Raw genomic sequence first — 23,348 nt, 5'->3', positions numbered from 1 at the left:
TATTAAAATTCCACTATTTTTTATAAAATTAGTTAAGTCTTAATACATTCAAAATATTTTTTTACAAGTAAATTTAGGCATTACAAAATTATAATGAACACTATTAAAAAATGAAAGTTTATCTTTTTAATGAAGATTACACTTAAGAGTTTTTTTTTTAAATAATTACTTACATTTTTAATTATAGAAAGACATACAGGTTCATTTTTAGGTGAACTAACCACAAGAAAGGAGTTGTTTATTGTAAATGACAGCATCACAGCTAACATTGTAGGTCACATAAGAATACCAACATGCCGGATGTAGTATGACTGGATTGAATTCATACACATATACATACTTTTAAAACACTTTATTACACTTTATATATTCAGATAATAAGTTCTTCAACAAATGCAGAAAATACAGAAAGTATGCGATTTTGGACACATTTCCTCTGTTAAGTCATTTAGTAGGTGGGCAGTGAGGCAGTAAGTGTGTGTGTGTGTGTGTGTGTGACCTCTTTGATCCCAGGTGCGTGTTGGGTGTGATGGTTGATTCCCTCCCTCTCCCAGAGCAGGTCACGCTTGCCTTTCTCCAATACTCTTCACCTTTCTCTCACAAGGCTTATGGATTCCCAACTCAACAAATGTTAAAGACACAGGTGAAAGAGCCTTGATTTAGAAGGCCTGAAGCTATAGATTAGCAAATTTTACTCAGATTTCTAGATCAAACGGCAGCAATGGACACTGAGATAGTTCAAGATTAGTGAGTTCTTCAGTGGGCAGGTTATCTTTGCGAAAACAGTCCACTCAACAGATCTAACATAGTGGTTCATTTGGTGCCCAGTCATACTAATGCGATCTATATGGGAGGTCTGTTGTGACACATTAGTGCCAGAGGGGGAGGGTGGGCACCATGTTGAAAACCAGCCTGTTCACAGCATAAAGCTAACAGAACACAACCCAGAGATGTAGTCAAAGGGATAGTTGAGCCAACAAATGTAAATTCACCCTCATGTTGTTCCATACCTGTATGACTTTATTTTTTTTCTGTGCAACACAAGAGTTTAGCTGCTCTTTTATGTACAATGAAAATGGATGGCGATTCACACTCTTGCACTACAAAAACACCATAAAAGGGCTCCATATGACCTGTGTGCGAAAGTCCTAGTCTTCTGAAGCCATATGCCATAGCTATCAAATCTCTGTCTTGGTTGGGTTCATTTTAAACATCACATGAAGGTCACAAGTAGTCAAAACTGGCATAAAATGCCTTGACGCATAATATTTTTTGCACTGATGTCTTTTTTTTAATATGTTTTGGTGTGTTTGAAATAGTTCATATATACAGTGTTTCTTTATGTCATGCTGCTCTGCTTACTGGATTCTGATTGGACAATCTTAGTATATTATAAAAGTAAGCAATAAAATAATTCCCACTCAAATCAATATTTATTGTCCATTTATTTATTCATTATTACAAAATACACAATTGAACACCAATTAAAATTAACACCAAAATAGATTTCATTTTCTCGCACTCAAAAAATATATTACTTTGAAATATAGACTTTACATTCGATGTATGTTCTAATTAAAATATGCTTATAAAATTCCTTTCGTGTTGTGAAAACAGAAAATGAAGCTGGTCTGTAAGTAGGGCTGCACAATTCAATTAAACAATTTAAATAATGATAATACTAAAATAATTGTAATTTTACAATGGTACTGTAAAAAAAATATTATTGTTATTATTACAGCCATTATTTCCCCAAAGTCATGCAGCCCTCTTTGTAAAGTTAGATAAATTATGACAGAACTTTCATTTTGTGGTCAAATACTGCTTTAGCTATAACTTTGTTTTGAAATGTTTGTCATATTGGCAACACAAAGTCCTTTCTATTCAAAAAGATAGATGAGGCCCATTTACTTTTCATAGATCATTGAAGACTGACTGTCTCAAGACTCGAGTCTCCTTGGAGCTCAGTGAGAGGGAGGGAGTTTGTGTTTGCTTGCTGGGTTTTGCATTTGTCTTTAAGTTTAGGGAGTCACACTGCTAGAGTAAAAAACAGCTGGAGATGTAATTCATCATCTCAGCTGGGGCTGAAACAGAAGCTGATCTTCTTTGTTGATGAGCAGACAGACTGATCTTGTCACTACTGTCCACTTTTGCTTGGGAAACAGGGACACTGTTGTATATGTGGCAGTATTATTGTGGAGGCGTATCCCATTAGGATAATATCTTGGTTTTTAGAGGAACTCGCTTTCAGCTTATGGCCCACAATTTCTCCACCCCTGCGTTCTTATACACACAGACACACACTAGCTAGTCATCATCCTGTAAAAACAATGTGGTTTCAGGCATCCTTACTCTTGTTATTTGAAACTCTGTCAGCACGTCCAAATATTCTCCGGTGGTTTCCAGGCGTGGGTTTGCAGGGTACGCAGACCAACTGCCCCGAATGTTAATAATACAGAGCAGCAGTTTGACATAATTGGGCTTTAGGTATCTGTCTCTTCTCTGTCTCAGTGTTACATTGGGTCAGTGACATGACACACATTGTTTGGTCCGGATTTGTCAATTTATTCAAAAATACATTCAGAATTCCTTCATACATTAACTTGAATACACCGCTTTTATGATGAATTTATATTTACAAAAAAAAAAATAAAAACTTTGAGGGGACATAAAGATAAAAAAAAAAAACTATCTGTAACACTTTAGGGAACACATATTCACTAAATAAGAGTTTTCCCTCAATAAACTCATAATTACTGCTTATTGATAGCAAGTAAGGTAGATGTTGTAGTAGTTATGTCGAGGTATTGGGTAGAAGTAAGGGATCTAGAATATGGTCATGCATAATAAGGCATTAATATGTGCTTTATAAGTACTAACAAACAGCCAATATGCTAGTAATATGCATGCTAATAAGCAGCTAGTTAAAAGTGAATCGCTAATCTAAAGTGTTAGCAAAAAATCTTTAAATGTATGACATTCTTAATATTGTTATCTATATTATATAGATATTATATAGGTATATAGGTAATATATATGATATAGGTAGAGCATTGTGTTAGCAGCGCAAAAGTTTGTGGGTTTGATTCCCAGGGAACACACATACTGGTAAAAAATGTATAGCCTGAATGCACTGTAAGTCGCTTTGGATAAAATTTGGATAAAAATTATTATTATTAAGTTATTAAACATTTCTTGAAAGTGTTATAGAAGTTAAAAAAACCACACACACATGAAACCAACATGAATACAAAGCCTACGTTCCTAAGAACATGGCAGATGTTTTTGAAACTAGATTTTTAAAAGCTCTTTATTGTGGACACTCTCATTGACCCCTCTTTCTCTCTCTCAGATAAGCAAACATTATGCAGGTCTTTGCCTCAGATCTCCTCTGACAAGACATTCTACACATTTGCTAATCCGATTATCCAGCCATGTTTAAGAAAAAAATCATTGTTAACTTGTTTGTTCTAGGCTATTTCAAAAATGTTTGTTGGAGATGATAAGAAAAACACCACTTGGGGCACACAATGAACTTCTGTTCACCTTTCTGTTTACCTGAAGGCTTAAACAGGGACATATGTGAGATAGGCTACTTCAGGATGTTTTAAGCTTAGATAAGGCATGGAGACAGACAGGGAGAAGGAGATTTGCTCCCCAGGTGTGGGAACAATGGCTTGTATCTGAAGGCCATGGGTGGATGGACACAGTCGGGGGGGCCTCAGTGAAGCTGTGCTAAAGGACAGAGAGGTCTAAGCAAATAGGGCCAGCGTCTTAGTCACAATGAGTGGGGCGGCTGCTCTCGGCAGGGGTGGGGTTCTAGAGGGAGGGGGCGAGGGAGAAAGACAGCAGCCCTGAAAATGGGGTGCGAATACAGAATGGGACCAGCGGGATGTGACTGTGAGTTTAATAAGGCTTTGTGTGTGAGTGTGTGTGTGTGTGTGGGGGGGGTTCACTTAGCTGCACTTTAGGGACCAAATTGTCCACAAACGTTGCAAAATCTGACAAAATCTCCCATTGGGGATATCCTCAAAGGTTAAAATGCTCTAAAAAATAAAGTAAAAAAAAAATAAAGTATTCTGAATATGTAAAAAGTTCAGTTTTAGAGGCAGGATGTGGGTTGGGGTTAGTCTGAAGTAATTACGATTAGCTTTATATAGGCTAAAAACTATGGTTATGGTATGTCCACATTTAAATGTGGTGTAAACACATGTGTAGGGCTTCAGGTTTACTAGAAATATCACCAACATATGAACTGAGGTTTCTGTGAAATTATGTTTTTATAGTTCTGATTTGTCCTTTAAGTGACATTTTTGGCTATAGTCCAGATCTAGTGTGAAATGCTCTATTTATAGTGTAAAAAGCCCCTAAATATACAGTATCAGCACTTTTGTCTTGTTTATAATAAAATAAATAAATAATAAAAATATCTTCAAAATTCAAAAAATCTACTTTTCTAATTTTTTCTTTTTTAAGTATTTTTTTGGACATTGTTTTGAGTATAATTTAATATAGTATGATACTTTTCTTTTGTTTTGGTCTATTGTAATATAAATATTTATGAAGAGTTTCATTTTCAAAGATTTATTATAAAATGTTATTATTTTTTCACAAAATGCAATAAATCCATGACACTTTTTTTTCTTCAAAATGCAATAAATCCATTGAATCAATATAAAAGTTATTTTCATATAGAAACTGTTGAAAATACACAACATAGTAAGTTGATCCACATATGACAGCCTCTGAACTTGGTCAATATTAATCTTATATACAGGCACTGGACTAAAAATACATTCAATCAGTCATCGCTCCCAAAATGATTTCAACGGGTCATCTTGTTAATGCTATAAATTAATAAAAACAATAAAAGAACATTTCATCATGAACATACATGAACAACAATATCACATTAAACCACAGAAATTCCAAAATGATATTTCCCTTACATTCAACTTCCAAAAGTGCATTCATCTTTGCCATGTTACATTCATTTAGTTGACTTTAACATTAATGGCATTAATAAAAACACTTACACTGACAAGCTATGCAATATCACGTTCATAATCGAATGTCACTCATCTGCGATTATGAACGCGATATAGCAGTGATCTACGGCTCTGTGTATTAAATGCCACTCCATCTAAAAGCACGTGATGGAGATTACCTATTCACAGAACCGGCTTTACTGACGTGCAAGGACGAAAGAAAAAATATATAGATAGAACGAATTAATAAAACATGGCCACGATTAAATTTAAATGAGGGAATGAATTAATAAATGTAACCACAAATAAGTTGTGGGAATGTGTTCCTAATTCATGAATATTTCATTATGGTCAATACTTTCATTTATTTTTTGGAGAGTGCATTTCCCATACAATGTAACTTGCTGCTTAACTACCACAGTATAATGCATCACTGGAGAAATATCTTAATTAGTCAATATTGCAATTCATGTGAGATTATTATTATAGTATATTAATTAGTAGTTAATCACATTAACTTGCAGTATGTAATTGCCGTACACTTTACTCCCATGTATATGCGATTCATTCAGTCAACAGCTTTCTCCACAATGTCATTTCCCCAAAATGCTGCTGTAACGAACATGGCATCTGAGGACTTTACTAATTTTGCTTTATTTGATGTTTGATTCATTAAGGGTTTGATTCTATGGTCTCACATCATACACCAGGGTTCCCTTGCACATTTACGCACGTGCACACTCCAAAACGGTGCCGATTGCACATGCTAAAATGAATTATTGGAATGTATATATTTAAAATGGAATAAAAGATATCGATTTTACTGCATGTTAGCTTGTTCACTGTGCCCAAGAGCATAATCTATGTCCACATGTCAGACTATCAGGAAACTGCGTTTCTAAACACAGGTCGAGAGCTGTAGAATCGTTGAACTATGTTTGTATCGACTGAACTATTGTTGGCTAATGATGCGTTTGGGAAACTCACCCCAGAGCAAGTTACTCAAACTAGTGAGCTACTTGAATAATAACACATAAAGATTAAGGGCACAAACATTTGAAGAGAAATCTATCACAACCTTGAGGTTTCTTACCAATATTCGACTGTCAGGTTCAAGAAATAAAAATGCCATTCATTTTCTAAATAGGAAAATAGATTTGTAAAGGTAACAACAACTTTAAATGGATATTTCTCCATTATTTTTGTCATTATGTCATTCGCATTAAAGAACATTTCATCATGAACATACATGAACAACAATATCACATTAAACCACAGAAATTCCAAAATGATATTTCCCTTACATTCAACTTCCAAAAGTGCATTCATCTTTGCCATGTTACATTCATTTAGTTGACTTTAACATTAATGGCATTAATAAAAACACTTACACTGACAAGCTATGCAATATCACGTTCATAATCGAATGTCACTCATCTGCGATTATGAACGCGATATAGCAGTGATCTACGGCTCTGTGTATTAAATGCCACTCCATCTAAAAGCACGTGATGGAGATTACCTATTCACAGAACCGGCTTTACTGACGTGCAAGGACGAAAGAAAAAATATATAGATAGAACGAATTAATAAAACATGGCCACGATTAAATTTAAATGAGGGAATGAATTAATAAATGTAACCACAAATAAGTTGTGGGAATGTGTTCCTAATTCATGAATATTTCATTATGGTCAATACTTTCATTTATTTGAAGATAATTTTTTGGAGAGTGCATTTCCCATACAATGTAACTTGCTGCTTAACTACCACAGTATAATGCATCACTGGAGAAATATCTTAATTAGTCAATATTGCAATTCATGTGAGATTATTATTATAGTATATTAATTAGTAGTTAATCACATTAACTTGCAGTATGTAATTGCCGTACACTTTACTCCCATGTATATGCGATTCATTCAGTCAACAGCTTTCTCCACAATGTCATTTCCCCAAAATGCTGCTGTAACGAACATGGCATCTGAGGACTTTACTAATTTTGCTTTATTTGATGTTTGATTCATTAAGGGTTTGATTCTATGGTCTCACATCATACACCAGGGTTCCCTTGCACATTTACGCACGTGCACACTCCAAAACGGTGCCGATTGCACATGCTAAAATGAATTATTGGAATGTATATATTTAAAATGGAATAAAAGATATCGATTTTACTGCATGTTAGCTTGTTCACTGTGCCCAAGAGCATAATCTATGTCCACATGTCAGACTATCAGGAAACTGCGTTTCTAAACACAGGTCGAGAGCTGTAGAATCGTTGAACTATGTTTGTATCGACTGAACTATTGTTGGCTAATGATGCGTTTGGGAAACTCACCCCAGAGCAAGTTACTCAAACTAGTGAGCTACTTGAATAATAACACATAAAGATTAAGGGCACAAACATTTGAAGAGAAATCTATCACAACCTTGAGGTTTCTTACCAATATTCGACTGTCAGGTTCAAGAAATAAAAATGCCATTCATTTTCTAAATAGGAAAATAGATTTGTAAAGATAACAACAACTTTAAATGGATATTTCTCCATTATTTTTGTCATTATGTCATTCGCATTGGTTCATGGGATTGTAGTTCTTTCCCTCATTAAACCTGTTAAGTACACTTTTTGTCTGATTTTCGTTTACTATTAAACCTCTTGTTTTAAGCAGTGTTTAGTGATGGATTTTTGAACAAAGATATTGATTAAGGATATGATTTTTTGCAGTGTTGAGCTGAAATTGCACAAACCACATGTCTCATTGATCATTCAATCACAAACACACTGTGAGCTCTGAGGGCAACCCATCTCGGGTGTTGTTGACACAACCAGATCCCCTCTTTCCCAGCAGTAGCTGTGCCACTGACCTCATACCGCTGAGGGGAGGGAGACGAGTGATGAGGTTGTTGTGAAGCCGCTTCACCCCTGAACCCTCGCCAACGTCTCTCTCCTCCACCAGTCACTCGCCAAGGACGTGGAAATCCCATAATAACCCGTCTCCACGGCACCCCACCAGTCCAGCTCCCTACTTCCCAGATGTTTCCAATTAAAAAGGAGGCCTTTCAGTCCAAGCCTATTTTGAATAATAACACATAAAGATTAAGGGCACAAACATTTGAAGAGAAATCTATCACAACCTTGAGGTTTCTTACCAATATTCGACTGTCAGGTTCAAGAAATAAAAATGCCATTCATTTTCTAAATAGGAAAATAGATTTGTAAAGGTAACAACAACTTTAAATGGATATTTCTCCATTATTTTTGTCATTATGTCATTCGCATTGGTTCATGGGATTGTAGTTCTTTCCCTCATTAAACCTGTTAAGTACACTTTTTGTCTGATTTTTGTTTACTATTAAACCTCTTGTTTTAAGCAGTGTTTAGTGATGGATTTTTGAACAAAGATATTGATTAAGGATATGATTTTTTGCAGTGTTGAGCTGAAATTGCACAAACCACATGTCTCATTGATCATTCAATCACAAACACACTGTGAGCTCTGAGGGCAACCCATCTCGGGTGTTGTTGACACAACCAGATCCCCTCTTTCCCAGCAGTAGCTGTGCCACTGACCTCATACCGCTGAGGGGAGGGAGACGAGTGATGAGGTTGTTGTGAAGCCGCTTCACCCCTGAACCCTCGCCAACGTCTCTCTCCTCCACCAGTCACTCGCCAAGGACGTGGAAATCCCATAATAACCCGTCTCCACGGCACCCCACCAGTCCAGCTCCCTACTTCCCAGATGTTTCCAATTAAAAAGGAGGCCTTTCAGTCCAAGCCTATTTTCTGCGTGCTGAGAGAAAGAGCGAGAGAGAGACAGAGAGCAGGTTGCAGAGAGATGGAAGGGCTGAAGGGAGGAAAAAATGACTTTCTTTTGATACAAAAAGGCCGTTGAGGGCAGAGGGTGACATTTGAAAAGTCACAGTGGCTGGACGCTTGTTTTGATCGCAGATATCTGAGGAATGAAAGATGAATTGTATCGCTCATGTCTGAGTCAGACAAAGATTTTCAGATTAAAATCACGCTTGTGGTCACAAAATCTGGGTCTTGTTTTTAAAAATGCTGTTCTTTCTCTGCGCTTCATTGAAGGTGTGCTGCCAAATATAATCATCACACACAAAAGACATATGGTCTGTATTTTTTCAGTTGGTGTGGTGGCAGCTGCCGGCAGGTCTGTGTTTGCTACTCAAAACCTCAATGTTGCCACAAAAGAGGCTGCCAGAAAGTAAAGACAGGGAGGATTTTAAATTAATAGTTTACCCAAAAATGAAAGTTGAGTCTTCATTTACTCAGACTGTTCCACACAAAGCTATTGTCTGGGTTCAGAGACTTGGAATGTAGTACTTGAGCCATATATTTTGGTACTAATAAATATTGAACCAATCCAGTCTCTGTTCACTTTTATTGAATGGACAAGAGCAGCTCGGACATTTTGCTAAACATCTTATTTTGTGTCACATTGAAATTGAATGAATTGATGAATGAATGAATGAATAAATAAATACCTTTCAAACATTTGGGCTTAGTAAAATGTATTATTGTTTTTAAAAGAGATTTTGCTCACCAATGATGCATTTATTTGATTAAAAAATACAATTAATATTGTGGAATATTATTATAATATAAAATAACTACTTTCTATTTTAGTATGTATTAAAATGCCACTTACTCCTTTGATGGCAAAGCATTTATTAGTATTATTATTATTATTTGAATTGTTTTAATGTCTTTATTTTACCTTTAGATTGGTTTAATGCATCCTTGCTGAATAAAAATATAAATTACTTGTAAAAATAAAAATCTTACTGACCACAAACTTTTTGAATGGTAGTGTACATTAATAAAAAATAGTTTTTTTCTTGGGTGAACTATCCATTTAAGGGTGAATTTCACAAAACCATTCAATAGCGTGTTATTGTTAACTGATTTGACAGTAAAGTCTCCCTCCTGCCAGTTATCTTTACTGTAATGCAGAATCTCATTCTCTGTAATATAGTAAGATTTTTTATCTTTAAGTACTAGACACATTATAGTAATAAGTTTAATTAGCTTTTTTAAAAATTAGCTTAATTGTGTTAAATACCATATGTCACAATACAAACAATCTTAATGTTCCTAAAATAGTCTGATTTATTCTGAATTATGCTCTTATTTCTTGCGGACCTGGACATATTTTTGCAAGATTCAGCTTAATATCTTAAATGTATATTAATAGTTTTTCATATTCCTGCAAAGACAATCCACTTTATGCATTATGAAGTAAGCTAATGGGCCATGTTTTATCTCTTGCTTTCTATGAAAATGCATTCAAGAGCCATAACACGTAATAGCTTATATGCAGAATAACTTGCATGGAGTTAATGATTTTGCCTATTTTCCTGTGATTCGGTCAGTGCTGATGTGGTATGGTGGCCTAGAGCATTCTTTAAAGTAATATTGCCAGCCATGTGAAGCTCTGCCAGTGCGGTTTAGCTTTCAACTTCTGCAAGATCAATGCAACTACAAATGTGGGTCATCAGCAAGGCTGCAGAGAATCTGCCTGCAGAATTACAAAAAGTTCTGCAGAATTTAAACATTCCTCAGTCAAGTTATGCACCTCTTACATCCCTTGTGTATTTGTTTACTAAATATATTGGCTAATTTGAATATGCTTTTTGCTATCAACAGATCTGACGTATGTGCATTGGAATTACATTGATTTTCCCCAACAAGCAGTTCCGGAAAATTTAAAAGAACTGCATAGATACCATGTGAGCTGTCCTGATAACAATCACAACAGGATAACAACTGAGACCAATGACTTAATAACTGTTTGATGTTCTCAGTTGGCCCGCATGCAAACTACAGTCCCAGAATTCTGCAGAAGTCTCAACTGTGAAACTATGAAAAACGTAAATCTTCAACATGACAGCATGAAAACCTGTGTCACCAGCAATGTTTGAGTATCTGCTTTGGCTTTTTTTTTTTTTTTATGTCTTCTCTGTCCACTTTTTACCATATTAAATCAATCCTAAATAATTTCACCCCACAATCAGTGCAGAACAAGCAAAAACAGTGTACAGATTCAGCAAGGGCCTTGTCATCATGTACAGACTTCAACTGATCCTGAACAATTTTAACAAAGAGAGTGTTTTACTGCTGCTGACCTAACATTAATAGGAGTGTAATTGAGTTTTCTCTAAGGCTGTGGCTTAAACATTAGTACGCAATCTAAAATGCATTAAAAGCTTGTTAATGTGTTTTTTTTTTTCACGTGTTGATAAAGCAGCGTTTGTTCTCATAGGGCCTCAAGCACACAATCTCAATGTGTTTTCTTTGGCAGCTTGGGCGCTAGTGGATCTTAGGATGGAGGACTCTGTAGAGGTTTACATGGATGAGTCTGCAGAGATCCCCTGCCTGTACGCCTTCACTGAGAAGCCCATGATGGTCATGGTCCAGTGGTTTGTGGTGAGTCCTGAAAGTTCTCAGGCTCTTTCACTTATTTGATTTAAAGCGATAGTTCACCCAAAAATGATAATTCTGTGTACCCTCATGTCATTCCAAACCTATAAGACTTGTGTTCATCTTCAAGCACAAATTAAGATATTTTTAAAGAAACCTGACAGATTTGTAAAAGTAATCCAGTTTAATCCAAGTCTTCTACAGTGATGCAATCGCTTTATGTGGAGAACAGATTCAATTTAGGCTTTTATTCACATATAAACATTGATCAGCATGCATAAACCGAAGCTCAACTATGCTTATTTGGTGTGAGAACAAACTTCATTGTTTCTTGCAGAAACTCAAACATGTTTATGTGACGTCAAGCAAGTATGTTAGAGCTTTCGTTGACCATATTTGATGAGCTCTATGAATATTGATCAATGTTTTGAATGGGAATAAAATTAAAGTTGTCCATCATTGAAATGGATCGTGTCTCTAAAGAAGACTTGGACTAAACTGCTTGTTTCATTTGGAGCACTTTTACAATGTATTTTACTGCGTGTACTTTGTTTTTTTGTGTGTTTTTTTTAGTGTGTGAAATTTTTGGTTGCAGGGACTTTCAATAGATGGACAAAATGATGAAAGAATATTAGAAATAGATGAATGGAAACATAAAGATGAACGGAAGTCTTATGGGTTTGGAATGATATGAGGATGAATAAATTATGACAGAACTTCCATTTTTGGGTCAACTTACACTTTAAAGGGGTCATAAAACTAAAGGTGCTTCAAAAGGTTCTTCAAGCGATGCCATAGAAGAACCATTTTTGGTTCCACAAAGAACCATTCAGTCAAAGATTCTTTAAAGAACCATCTCTTTCTTGCGTTTTTGTAATCTGAAGAACCTTCTTTCACCACAAAGAACCTTTTGTGAAACAGAAAGGTTCTTCAGATGTTAAAGGTTCTTTCTGGAACCATTTAGACAAAAAGGTTCTTCTATGGCATCGTTTTTGGAAGGCCAACCAAAGTAGTTTCGCTTTCACAACGAAGCACACTTCACGACATGGCAGCGGCGGCAACAATACTACAGCGATAATAAAAGTTACGCCTTCTTTCTTTGCATGAACATTTGGGCGGTGCTATGCAAATCTTCCCAGATAGTGACGTAGATATGTGGGGGCGTGTTAGAACGAGCCGTTTTAGGTAGGCGTGGCTGACTCTTAACGTTTATAAAGAATATCTCTTTGGATTTGAGACTTTAGTCTTTGCAACTTTACAGATCTTCGTTATGCACCAAGAGCTTGTAACACTCCAAAGAGAAAGGAAAAATTGAAATCGCATCATATGACCCCTTTAATGTTTCTGGATATATTTAATTGCTCAGATTTTAACATTTTGCCTGGCTGACATTAAAATGATTAAAAAGTCCCTTAGACTTACATTTGAATGAGGGACTCGAATCATATCTACAGACCATTTACCAAGTTTTACTTCCCATCATCCTTAGCGGGAACATGAAGGTCACCGGGTCAGGATCTCCTACAGCGACCTGACCATGCAGAAGGTGGACGAGAACACGAGCTACAGCAATCGTATCAGTGTGCGATCAAACAGTGATGGAGAAACTCTGACCATTCAGGACGTTAAGCTGTCTGATGAAAGAGAGTTTTTCTGTCAGGTCAGTGGTTTGGCAGCAGGCAATGGAGAGGGCAGGACTCTCTTGAAGGTTTTTGGTAAGTCTCTCACTCTTGTCAGTTGAACATTCTCACTAAATTGCTTAATATCGTTGCTTCTTTTCCTGAGTTTATAAGTATAAATATTAACTTGCTGTTTTCAGACCCCCCAGAGCCTCCTGTCATTGACGGTGTCCTCTCTGGAGTTTCTGTGTCCGGTGACTCCCCAGCTAAGGTACATCATATATTTAGATTCTCTCTGTGTTCATATATTATGTTTGTGTGAGTCAAATATTGTGTGGTGGGTTTAAGCTGACACATCTTTTATTTGGTTAGATTGCATCTTGTGAGACCAGAGAAGGCTTTCCCAAGCCAAATATCACATGGTACCGTGATCACATCCTCATCCACCCTATTAATGGCTGTGAGTAAAAGGAATACTGTATGCTTTGCACAGACCTCATCACTGACAGATGTATCTATATTTTTTTTCTATAACATTATCATTCATTTCGCTTTATAATTCAGTTCTAATATAATTTCAAGCAATATTAATAATATTAATTACTTTTTATACAAGTGTCCTAATGTTTGGGGTCAGCAGGTTTTTATTGAAATATTGAAATGAAATATTTTTTACAATTTATTAACCCAAATCTTTTTAATATATTTTAAAATGTATTTTTTTCCTGTAATGGAAATATTGAATTACTCCAGTTATCTTAAAAAAAAATCCTGTCCAAAAAAAATAACAACAACACTAAGCCCAAACCTTTAAACTGTATGTACAGTATATGAACATTCATGTCCCCTGCTGGAAAATCTAGAAGAATCTAGCCTAGAGTAAACATCAAATCAAAACGGACCTTATTTACTTTATTAACACATATTGCTTGTCTTATTGTGCAGGACTCATCAGTGTACATTAAACAAAGAAAAAATTGATTTATATGTGTAATTTTACATTAAAATGCAACAACTTTTCACCTTTGAGACTAGTGATGTAGATATATTAAAATTCTAATAAGCTGCTCATTAATTCTAATGAGCATACACAATTCATTATCTAATATCAGCTTATAAAACGGATAGTTCTGGTCCTTGATTCTGATTGGCTGAGCCACGTTTGAAGCTGTTGTAAATTACTCTACAAACATACACCTTTGTTTACTTTGTGTGTTGCTTGGCAACCACTTTATTGCAACCACAACTGTTTCTGAGGAACTACATTGTTTGGTGGAAGAATACTGTTTTTATTAATATCATTACTAGGGTTGTGAATCTTTGGGTAGACAGCGAATCGATTCGATTCACGATTCATAGGTTTTCGATTCAATTCAAGAACGATTTTTATAAATTCAGAACGATTCAGAACAATTTTTGCAAACTCAGAAATTACACAATTAAATTAGATTGGATTCGATTAACGATTCGATTCTGCATTCTTTAAGTGCATTCAGGGCCATCCTTAGGGGGGTGCAACTGGTGCAGTCGCACCGGGCCCCGCGCCGAACGGACCGAGGGGGACCCCCACCTCCACCACCTTCAACTACTTCACTTTAGCATTACTGGCCACGAGTACTCAGGAGAGATCACACATCAGCTGCTCAAAACATGTGTCAGTGAGACGAACTGAGCGCGAGCGCAATCCTGTGACAGTCACAGGCGGTAAATAGTGGAGCGCGTGAAGGAGAGATGCGAGGGCACGGACACTGTTCAAGGTCTCCATTAATTAGTGCTTGTAGTAATTTAATGTGTATATATTTTGAAAGCATTGAATCGCTATAGAAATCGCGATTCATTAGATTCTTAGCGTTTTAAATCGATTACTGTCCGAAATCGACGATTCACGATTCAAAAATCCATGTTTCAAGATCGATGCATTGCATCGTCAAGGTATGTAATCGATGCATCGAGAAAACGAGTGAATCGTTACACCCTAATCATTACACTTTATTTGCTCTGTTTTATTTTGTGAAACCTTACTACATATATGGAATAACCGTTTTATAAAAGCAATAAACCCCGTGAAGCTGTGGTTTACAGTGAATTTATAACAGCTAAGGGGGTTTTAGGCAACGCCCCTTAGCTGTTATAAATTCACTGTAAACCACGGCTTCTTGGGGCTTATTGCTTTATTATAATGATTAAAAAAATCTCTATTATTCACAATCCAATTAATGCCCAATTAAGAAAATTTGGTCCTGAGTTGCGAACACGTTTCATGTTGACTTTAGAGCTGTAGCTGGTTATTAGGTCATTAGCAGGTCCAGGCTGTGTTCATTGTTTGGTCAGCTGGACTGGTGGAACCTTTACTGGCCTGGTAGTCCATCTTGGTCAAGCTCTTTTGAGCTGGTAGACCACACTGAACAAGCAACATTGTTCTAAAAACCTGCTACTCCTAAAGATGGTATGACCTGGTTTTTCCAGCAAGGTTTATATGAAGAATTAAGTTCTGTTTCCTCTTAAATGTTGCCACTAATGTGAATGTATGTCTGGTTGTGTGCATGTTTCATGTCAGTGGCGAACGTGGTAACGCTAGTGACGAAGGAATCCAGTGGTCTATATACAGTGCAGAGTGAATTGCATTATAAGGTGACCAAGGAAGACAAAGACGCCCACTTTTCCTGTGAAGTCAGCTATTTTGTCCCAGGAGCTGTCAGGACATCCGAGTCCAAAGGCATCAATATTACAGTTCATTGTAAGTCCTTTTATGATTGAGAGTTTTTGATGAAGTGGAATGTGATATATTCAAACTCTTGCATCTGGGACAAGCTAAATAACACTACTTGGATGCTTGGGCTTTTGTATCTGTTGCAATGTGCTGGATAGCTCCGCCCACTGTGAAATCTCATTGGTCCGAAATACCACTAAGGTTAAAAGATCACATTAGATCTGACAGATCTAACATGGTTTTGTATTTGACTGTTTTTTATATTTCAGATAGCTTTAGTGTTTCACAGGCCATGCTGGGTAGATACAAATGATACAAATTGTAGTTAGTAACGTAACACATTACACATTTTAGGTAATCTAATCAGACTACTTTTGTTGACTGGTTTTAGATTACTTTTGACTCAAGTCACATTGACTTAAATAGGAATATTTTGTACCACACTGATATAAAAATAGAAAGAGCAAGAAAATATCTTCCATTGTTTGCTATCAACAAGAAGAAATACTGTAAATATCACTTTACGTCAGGGTTTCCCAAACTAGGGTTTGTGAAAGAACCTCAGGGGGTTTGCAAGTTGCTTATCAATGTAAAGAGAAATGTGAAAGAGAAAAAATAATAATTAGGGAAAATCAATAAATTACAAATAATTTATTTGAATAATGTGAATAATATGCAATCATGTAAACAAAAACAAAAAGTAACTGTAAATGCTGTAAGCATTTTAAAACATATAATGTAATAACAAGTACTTTGTTAATTTTTGGAATCTGATTACATAATCCAGATTACATGTAATCAGTTACTACCCAGCACTGGTCACTGCTAATGGTAAACTCCATTTTGAGGTGTGTTTATTGTGACACAGCTACAAAGGTCTTTGCTTTGTCAGCACTGACTAAATAACTGAGTATGAGAATTATGTTGCCTTGGCGAGATACATTTGAATGAAATAAGATTCATGGCCCTTTGCTCTTTGTGTTATGTGCATATGTCATATAGACCCCACGACCAGCGTGGAGATATGGAAAGAATCGCCCGAGGGCTTGGTCAAAGAGGGGGACACAGTGGAGATCCGTTGTCAAGGCGATGGGAACCCCCCAGCACCCATCATTTTCAACCAAGAACAAGTGAGAATAGTCTCTTTTATTTGGACCCGTTTTTTCTGAATGGGAGGCTGTAAAGCAATGAGAAGAAGCGGACATAGTAGACGTCTGGCCCAGACAATGTGCTTGATATGCACAGAGTGAACAGTACCATAATTGACTTGCAGCTTTAAGTATGTGTTTAATATGCATTTGCTTTAATGACAACATGACAAAATGACTTTACAACAGTGGTTCTCAAATGTTGCAGATGGCAGACCACTTCAGTAAAGCAAAAACTGCAAATCTGAAAATCTGAACCAACTACCTCAAAACAACTACCTGCAGTTTTAAATATTCTTTAGTCTATGCCAGGGCTGTCCAAAAAATAACTGAGTATGAGAATTATGTTGCCTTGGCGAGATACATTTGAATGAAATAAGATTCATGGCCCTTTGCTCTTTGTGTTATGTGCATATGTCATATAGACCCCACGACCAGCGTGGAGATATGGAAAGAATCGCCCGAGGGCTTGGTCAAAGAGGGGGACACAGTGGAGATCCGTTGTCAAGGCGATGGGAACCCCCCAGCACCCATCATTTTCAACCAAGAACAAGTGAGAATAGTCTCTTTTATTTGGACCCGTTTTTTCTGAATGGGAGGCTGTAAAGCAATGAGAAGAAGCGGACATAGTAGACGTCTGGCCCAGACAATGTGCTTGATATGCACAGAGTGAACAGTACCATAATTGACTTGCAGCTTTAAGTATGTGTTTAATATGCATTTGCTTTAATGACAACATGACAAAATGACTTTACAACAGTGGTTCTCAAATGTTGCAGATGGCAGACCACTTCAGTAAAGCAAAAACTGCAAATCTGAGGAGAAGTACCAACTACCTCAAAACAACTACCTGCAGTTTTAAATATTCTTTAGTCTATGCCAGGGCTGTCCAAACTTGGTCCTGGAGGGCCGGTGTCCTGCAGAGTTTAGCTCCAACCCTAATTAAACACACCTGAACCAGCTAATCAATCTCTTACTAGGCATAGAAACTTCCAGTCAGGTGTGTTGAGGCAAGTTGTAGCTAAACTCTGCAGGACACCGGCCCTCCAGGACCGAGTTTGGACAGCCCTGGTCTATGCCAATCTAGGCTAAAAAGGCCAGTCTGTAATTGTGCCAAATTGCGATTTTTTTATTTTATTTGAAATAACTTAACTGTACCTTTTAGCTAAAGAACTTTCTTAATCAGGGCTGCGTTTCCCAAAAGCTTCGTAAGCCTAAGAAGTTCATAAAAACGATCGTACGACTGATCTTAATATTACGGTCTGTTTCCCAAAAGCATCGTAACTTAAGTAGCACGTGAAAATTATCGTAGATCTACGCGTGCTCTGGAGTAATCGTAAAGCCCTAAGTGCATCGTAAGAAGACAGATTTATGCGGTCACCTGCAGGACAATCGGCAGATTACACCTTTAACTTTATTCAAGTGCAATGAGATTATAATATAAGGATTTGATTGTACTTTATTGTACACTTTATTACTCTTTTTTATTATTAATTTATAAATTAAATAATTAGAAAGGGCAGAAAAATAGAAATACACACCTAAATTAAATGACTGAACAAAATAAATAAATAAATAAAAGAGTAATGTAGGAAATATGCTTCAAAGACTGGGAAAAAAATCTGTCAATGACTTGCTGACGTGCACCAGCCATGTACTGGACCCGGAAATAACGTCTCTCTCTCTCTCTCTATAAAGTATATTATATATTATTTTATATAATATAATATAATATTGTATTATAGTTATTATATCCGAGTTCTCTGGAACGCAGCATTAGGTTAACATTTCAATAAACGAGCGTGTACTACAATTACGAGCCATTCTATAAGGTGACATTTCAGCACTTGACAAACGGATAGCGACTCCTAAGTATCATTTAAAGTACGGCTACGTGCGATTGTGTTAAGTGCATTTTTGGGAAACGCACGTGAAACAATAATGAACGATCGTAAATTGACTCGTAGAAAACAGTCTTAAGCGCTAAGATCAATCGTTATCGAGAAACGCAGCCCAGACTGTTTTCATAAATGTCAGTGTTCAATTATGTTACATTTCTGAAGTGAGACAACAGTAATTAACGCTAATTAGTCCGGAAATAATATTAAAACAATTATAGAGGTAATTCTTTGTTTTAGCTGATTAATCCATCAAAGAATTCAATGATGGTGCTTTTTGATAATTACATTAGATAGTTATAATATATAATAATTTTAATATATAGTTTTAATTGAAGGGTAGTGTTATTTTAGTATTATTTATATAATATAATTTTGTTCAATTTATTGTTTTGCGTTTTATTTCAGAGTTGCCAAGGTAACATTTCTAATTATTTTGGTTTAAGTTTTTAAGTTACGTTTTTCATGTAATAGTTATATTTTATTTTATTTCAGCTTTATTTCAGTTAACAAAAACATTTTTTGTTTTAGTTAACAATAACAACACTGGTAAAGGATATCAAGTGGTCCACAGACCACAGTTAAAAAACACTGCTGAAGAATGACTGCTAGACTTTACTCAGACTTTATTGAAAAAACATAAAGGGATTGTATAATTTTTTTTTTCATGTTACTCACTGTATACTATTACTTGTGGTCTATGGATGAATGTATAATAGACATTCACACTCTTCTGTGTGTCCTGCTCATAACAGTCAGATGTGGAGCTGGATTCCTCTCAGGGGTTGCTGGTTCTGAAGGAAGTGTCTCGTGCAGATAGCGGTGTGTATGAATGTCACTCTCTGGATGTGGATGCTGTGAACCATGATGAGGTGTTAGACACCCTACAGCTCTCTGTGCACTGTGAGTTCAACTTCCAGCTTCTCAAGTTTTCACACACAGTAACACCAGCATAATCGAATCATCTATCAGTATTGTTGCCAAATTTGTTGACACTTAATAATGTTGAATAATTAACATTTTCTCTACCATTCAAGATAAGATTTTTATATTAAAGGGGTCATATGATGCTGCTAAAAAGAACATTATTTGGTGTATTTGGTGTAAGGAAATGTGTTTATGCGGTTTAAGGTTAAAAAAACACATTATTTTCCACATACTGTACATTATTGTTTCTCCTCTATACCCCGCCTTTCTGAAATGCGTCGATTTTTACAAAGCTTATTGGTCTGAAAAGCGAGTTGTGCTCTGATTGGCCAGCTATCCAGTGCGTTGTGATTGGCCGAATACCTCAAGCGTGTGACGGAAATGTTACACCCCTTAACAGACTGTGATGCTGTGTCCTGGAGCGACGAGACAAAAACATTAAAACCCATTATAAACGAGGCATTTGTTGCATCCAGTGGGGACATAATTACGGATTATAATGACTTATACTGTCTTTTTACGCGTTGCATCACGTCCCGTAAACATCAAACCATGTCTGCATTTGTGATCGGAGAAATGACAAACAACAAGCGCTACTCTACACTGCTCAAAACTCACGTTTGAATCATCAGTGGCAAATTCTTTAAATATGAAAATGTACTTACAGTCTGTGAGTCAGAACAGCCGGCATTGTAGTCTACTTTTCCAGGATCAGGAAACAGTCCTCCATAAAATGCGCTGGACACATCTGAATATTTTACTATTTTCTAGTCGTGTTCTCTTTTGGAAGGCCAAACAAAGTAGTTTCGGTTTCACAACAAAACACACAGCGTCTTCACGACATGGCGGTGGCGGCAACAACAATACTACAGTGAGAATAAAAGTTACACCTTCTTTCTTTGCGTGAACATTTGGGCAGCGATATGCAAATCTTCCCACATAGTGACGTAGACATGTGGGGGCGTGTTGGAACGAGCCATTTTAGATAGGCGTGGTTGACTCTTAAGTTTGATAAAGAATATCTCTTTGGGTTTGAGACTTTAGTCTATTCACAAACAGCTTGTAACACTCCAAAGAGAAAGGAAAACTTGAAATCGCATCAGATGACCCCTTTAATACTTTTTTTTTAGCAAGGGTGCATTGAAATTATCAAAAATGACACTAATAAAATTTATAGTGTTACAAAAGATTTCTATTTCAATTGTATGCTGCTCTTTTGAACTGTCTATTCATCCATAAAAATATTGAAACAAAAAATGTATTGCGGATTTCACAAAAATAATGGGCAGCACAACTTTGATTATTGATAATAACAAGAAATGTTTCTTGAGCAGCAAATCAGCATATAAGAATGATTTCTGAAGAATCATGTGACATTCAAGACTGGAGTAATGATGCTGAAATTTGAGGAATAAATGACATTTTAAAATATATTAAAATATAAAACAGTTATCTTAAATTGTAATAATATTTCACAATATCACTTTTAAATGCAGCCTTAGTGAGCATTATAGCATTCTTTCAAAAACATTTTTCAAAAATCTTACCGACTCCAAAATTTTATTTATTAATTTTACAGATACTTTTGGCCAAAGTGATTTAAATGAGAAACAAAATGACAAAAATAATTTAACATAAAGGAGCCAACATTATTAGCAGTATGAGTTACACCCTTTATTGAAAAATAAAACTTCCCTAGGTTTACTAGGCCTCAATTCTTCCACATTTTCTATTTATGTTGCAAAATACATACATTTGTTTTAATTCTATTATTTCATTAATCATTTTAATTAAAAAATGGATTAAAAAAGTGATATTTTTAAGTTAAAAGTTCAATTTTGCTGGAGCAATATGAAAGCAATACTTTACCCCAAATGAACAATTCTGTCATCATTTATTCACCCTCATTAAATGAAGCTGATATAATTCAAGTAACGCTCACAACAAGGCTTTTACTCTGAATCACTGACCGTTCACATATATGTGTGTGTGCTCAGATCTGGACCCAGCTGTGGTGGTGCCCAAAGACTCTGAGGTCATGCTGAAAGGAGAGAGTCTGACAGCCACCTGCAATGCCCTGTCGTCTTTAGAGACGTCTACTGTGTGGTTTAAGGTAACGCTGCAGTGTGATTCACTTACCTTTCAGCACTCTAGACACGTTCATTTGGTCTCCCACATTCCGTTTAGAGCCTCTTTTTACTCCTCCCGTTCTTCACTAAATTTGTTTGCACACATTTGTTTGTGTATAGGATGGGATTGAGGTTGGAAGGGGACACTTAATCCAGCTGCAGGATGCCACGTTTGACACATCTGGACAGTATGACTGTGAGGTGACTGTACCGTCTCTTCCAGGCCTGCTGACTAGCGGTTCTGTCCATATTATCGTACAGGGTGAGGAAGAGCTCATCAAGGGATTTAAACTGCTGAAACTCACCAAAAGAGCTTTATATTTAGTTTTAGTATTTCTAAAATAGTTGCTGGATCTGTTCCTCCAGGCGCCCCTCAGATGAAGGATGCGGAGAGGGAGATTGAGCTGACGGAGAAAGTCGGGGGTTGGGTGAATTTGAGCTGTGAGGTGGGAGGTTACCCTAGACCCGCCATCACCTGGAGCATCACTGGCAGTCAGGTAACACAGATTTCCTCTCAGTGCTCTGCTCGTGTTACACTGAGCTGTGGATTGACGCTTTTGTCTTGTTTATGTATTTGTGTGTGTGTGTTGTAGTCTCAGAGCTGGCGTGAGGTGGTTAAAAGAGAGACGGAGGATCAAGTCCACAGCGTTGTGATGCTTAAAGTTACCACTGACATGGTTGCTGTCTGCAATTCAACAAATGACTTTGGAATAGAGACCAAGACTTACAGCATCAGGAGCAGTACGTGTTAATGTTCCTTATTTACACTGAAAATCAGGGAACATCCAGTTGATTATTAAACATTTTAGAATAATAATAATTATTAATAATGATTAATCACTGTTATTAATCATGACCATGTTGATTTCATATTTAATATATTTGATTATTAATGTTAAATATGACACTTAAATATAATGGACTAAATGTATTATAATAACAAACATTTATTTAGGAACATTTCTTTTAATATAAATGTAATATCTATGCTTAGATTATTGTAAAAAAATTTTTACATATTTTATCTAAATTTATCTATGTATAAAATTATGTTTTATTAATTTATAAAATGTATAAGTACACTACTGTGCAAGTTTTGAGTTGGTCAATTTTTATTATGTTATTGAAAGACGTCACTTATGTTCACCAAGGCTGCATTTAATTGATCGTAAAAACAGTAATATTGTGAAATATTTTTTAACATTTTAAAAGAACTGTTTTCTATTTGAATATATTTTAAAATGTAATTTATTCCTGTGAAGCGAAGCTGAATTTTCAGCATCATTTCACCACATCCTTCAGTTTCACATGATGCTTCATTCTGATATGCTAATTTGGTGCTCAAGAAACATATCTTATCATTATCAATGTTAAAGGGGTCATATGAGGTTGCTTAAAAGAACATTATTTTGTGTATTTGGTGTAATGAAATGTGTTTATGCGGTTTAAGTTTCAAAAAACAAATTTTTTCCCACATAATGTACATT

At 36.1% G+C, this 23,348-nt stretch overlaps 1 protein-coding gene across 1 annotated transcript; it reads left to right on the top strand.

The window, feature by feature from the left end:
- The first annotated feature begins 3,860 nt into the window (after positions 1–3,860).
- Positions 3,861–22,613, top strand: mcama (melanoma cell adhesion molecule a). Its single transcript, XM_016239537.1, has 12 exons — positions 3,861–3,900; positions 11,273–11,436; positions 12,920–13,145; positions 13,250–13,320; positions 13,422–13,509; positions 15,607–15,786; positions 16,762–16,889; positions 19,561–19,708; positions 21,730–21,845; positions 21,982–22,123; positions 22,228–22,358; positions 22,455–22,613. Exons 1-12 carry the CDS (start codon positions 3,861–3,863, stop codon positions 22,611–22,613), a joined length of 1,593 nt encoding a protein of 530 aa, XP_016095023.1.
- Positions 22,614–23,348: the final 735 nt, after the last annotated feature.

The sequence above is a fragment of the Sinocyclocheilus grahami genome, unplaced genomic scaffold, assembly GCF_001515645.1.
Source record: "Sinocyclocheilus grahami isolate Dianchi unplaced genomic scaffold, SAMN03320097.WGS_v1.1 scaffold567.1, whole genome shotgun sequence".
In the NCBI taxonomy this organism is placed as follows: Eukaryota; Metazoa; Chordata; class Actinopteri; order Cypriniformes; family Cyprinidae; genus Sinocyclocheilus; species Sinocyclocheilus grahami.
Note: the sequence above shows the minus strand (reverse complement) of the source record. Positions and strands in the feature narration are given on the sequence as shown.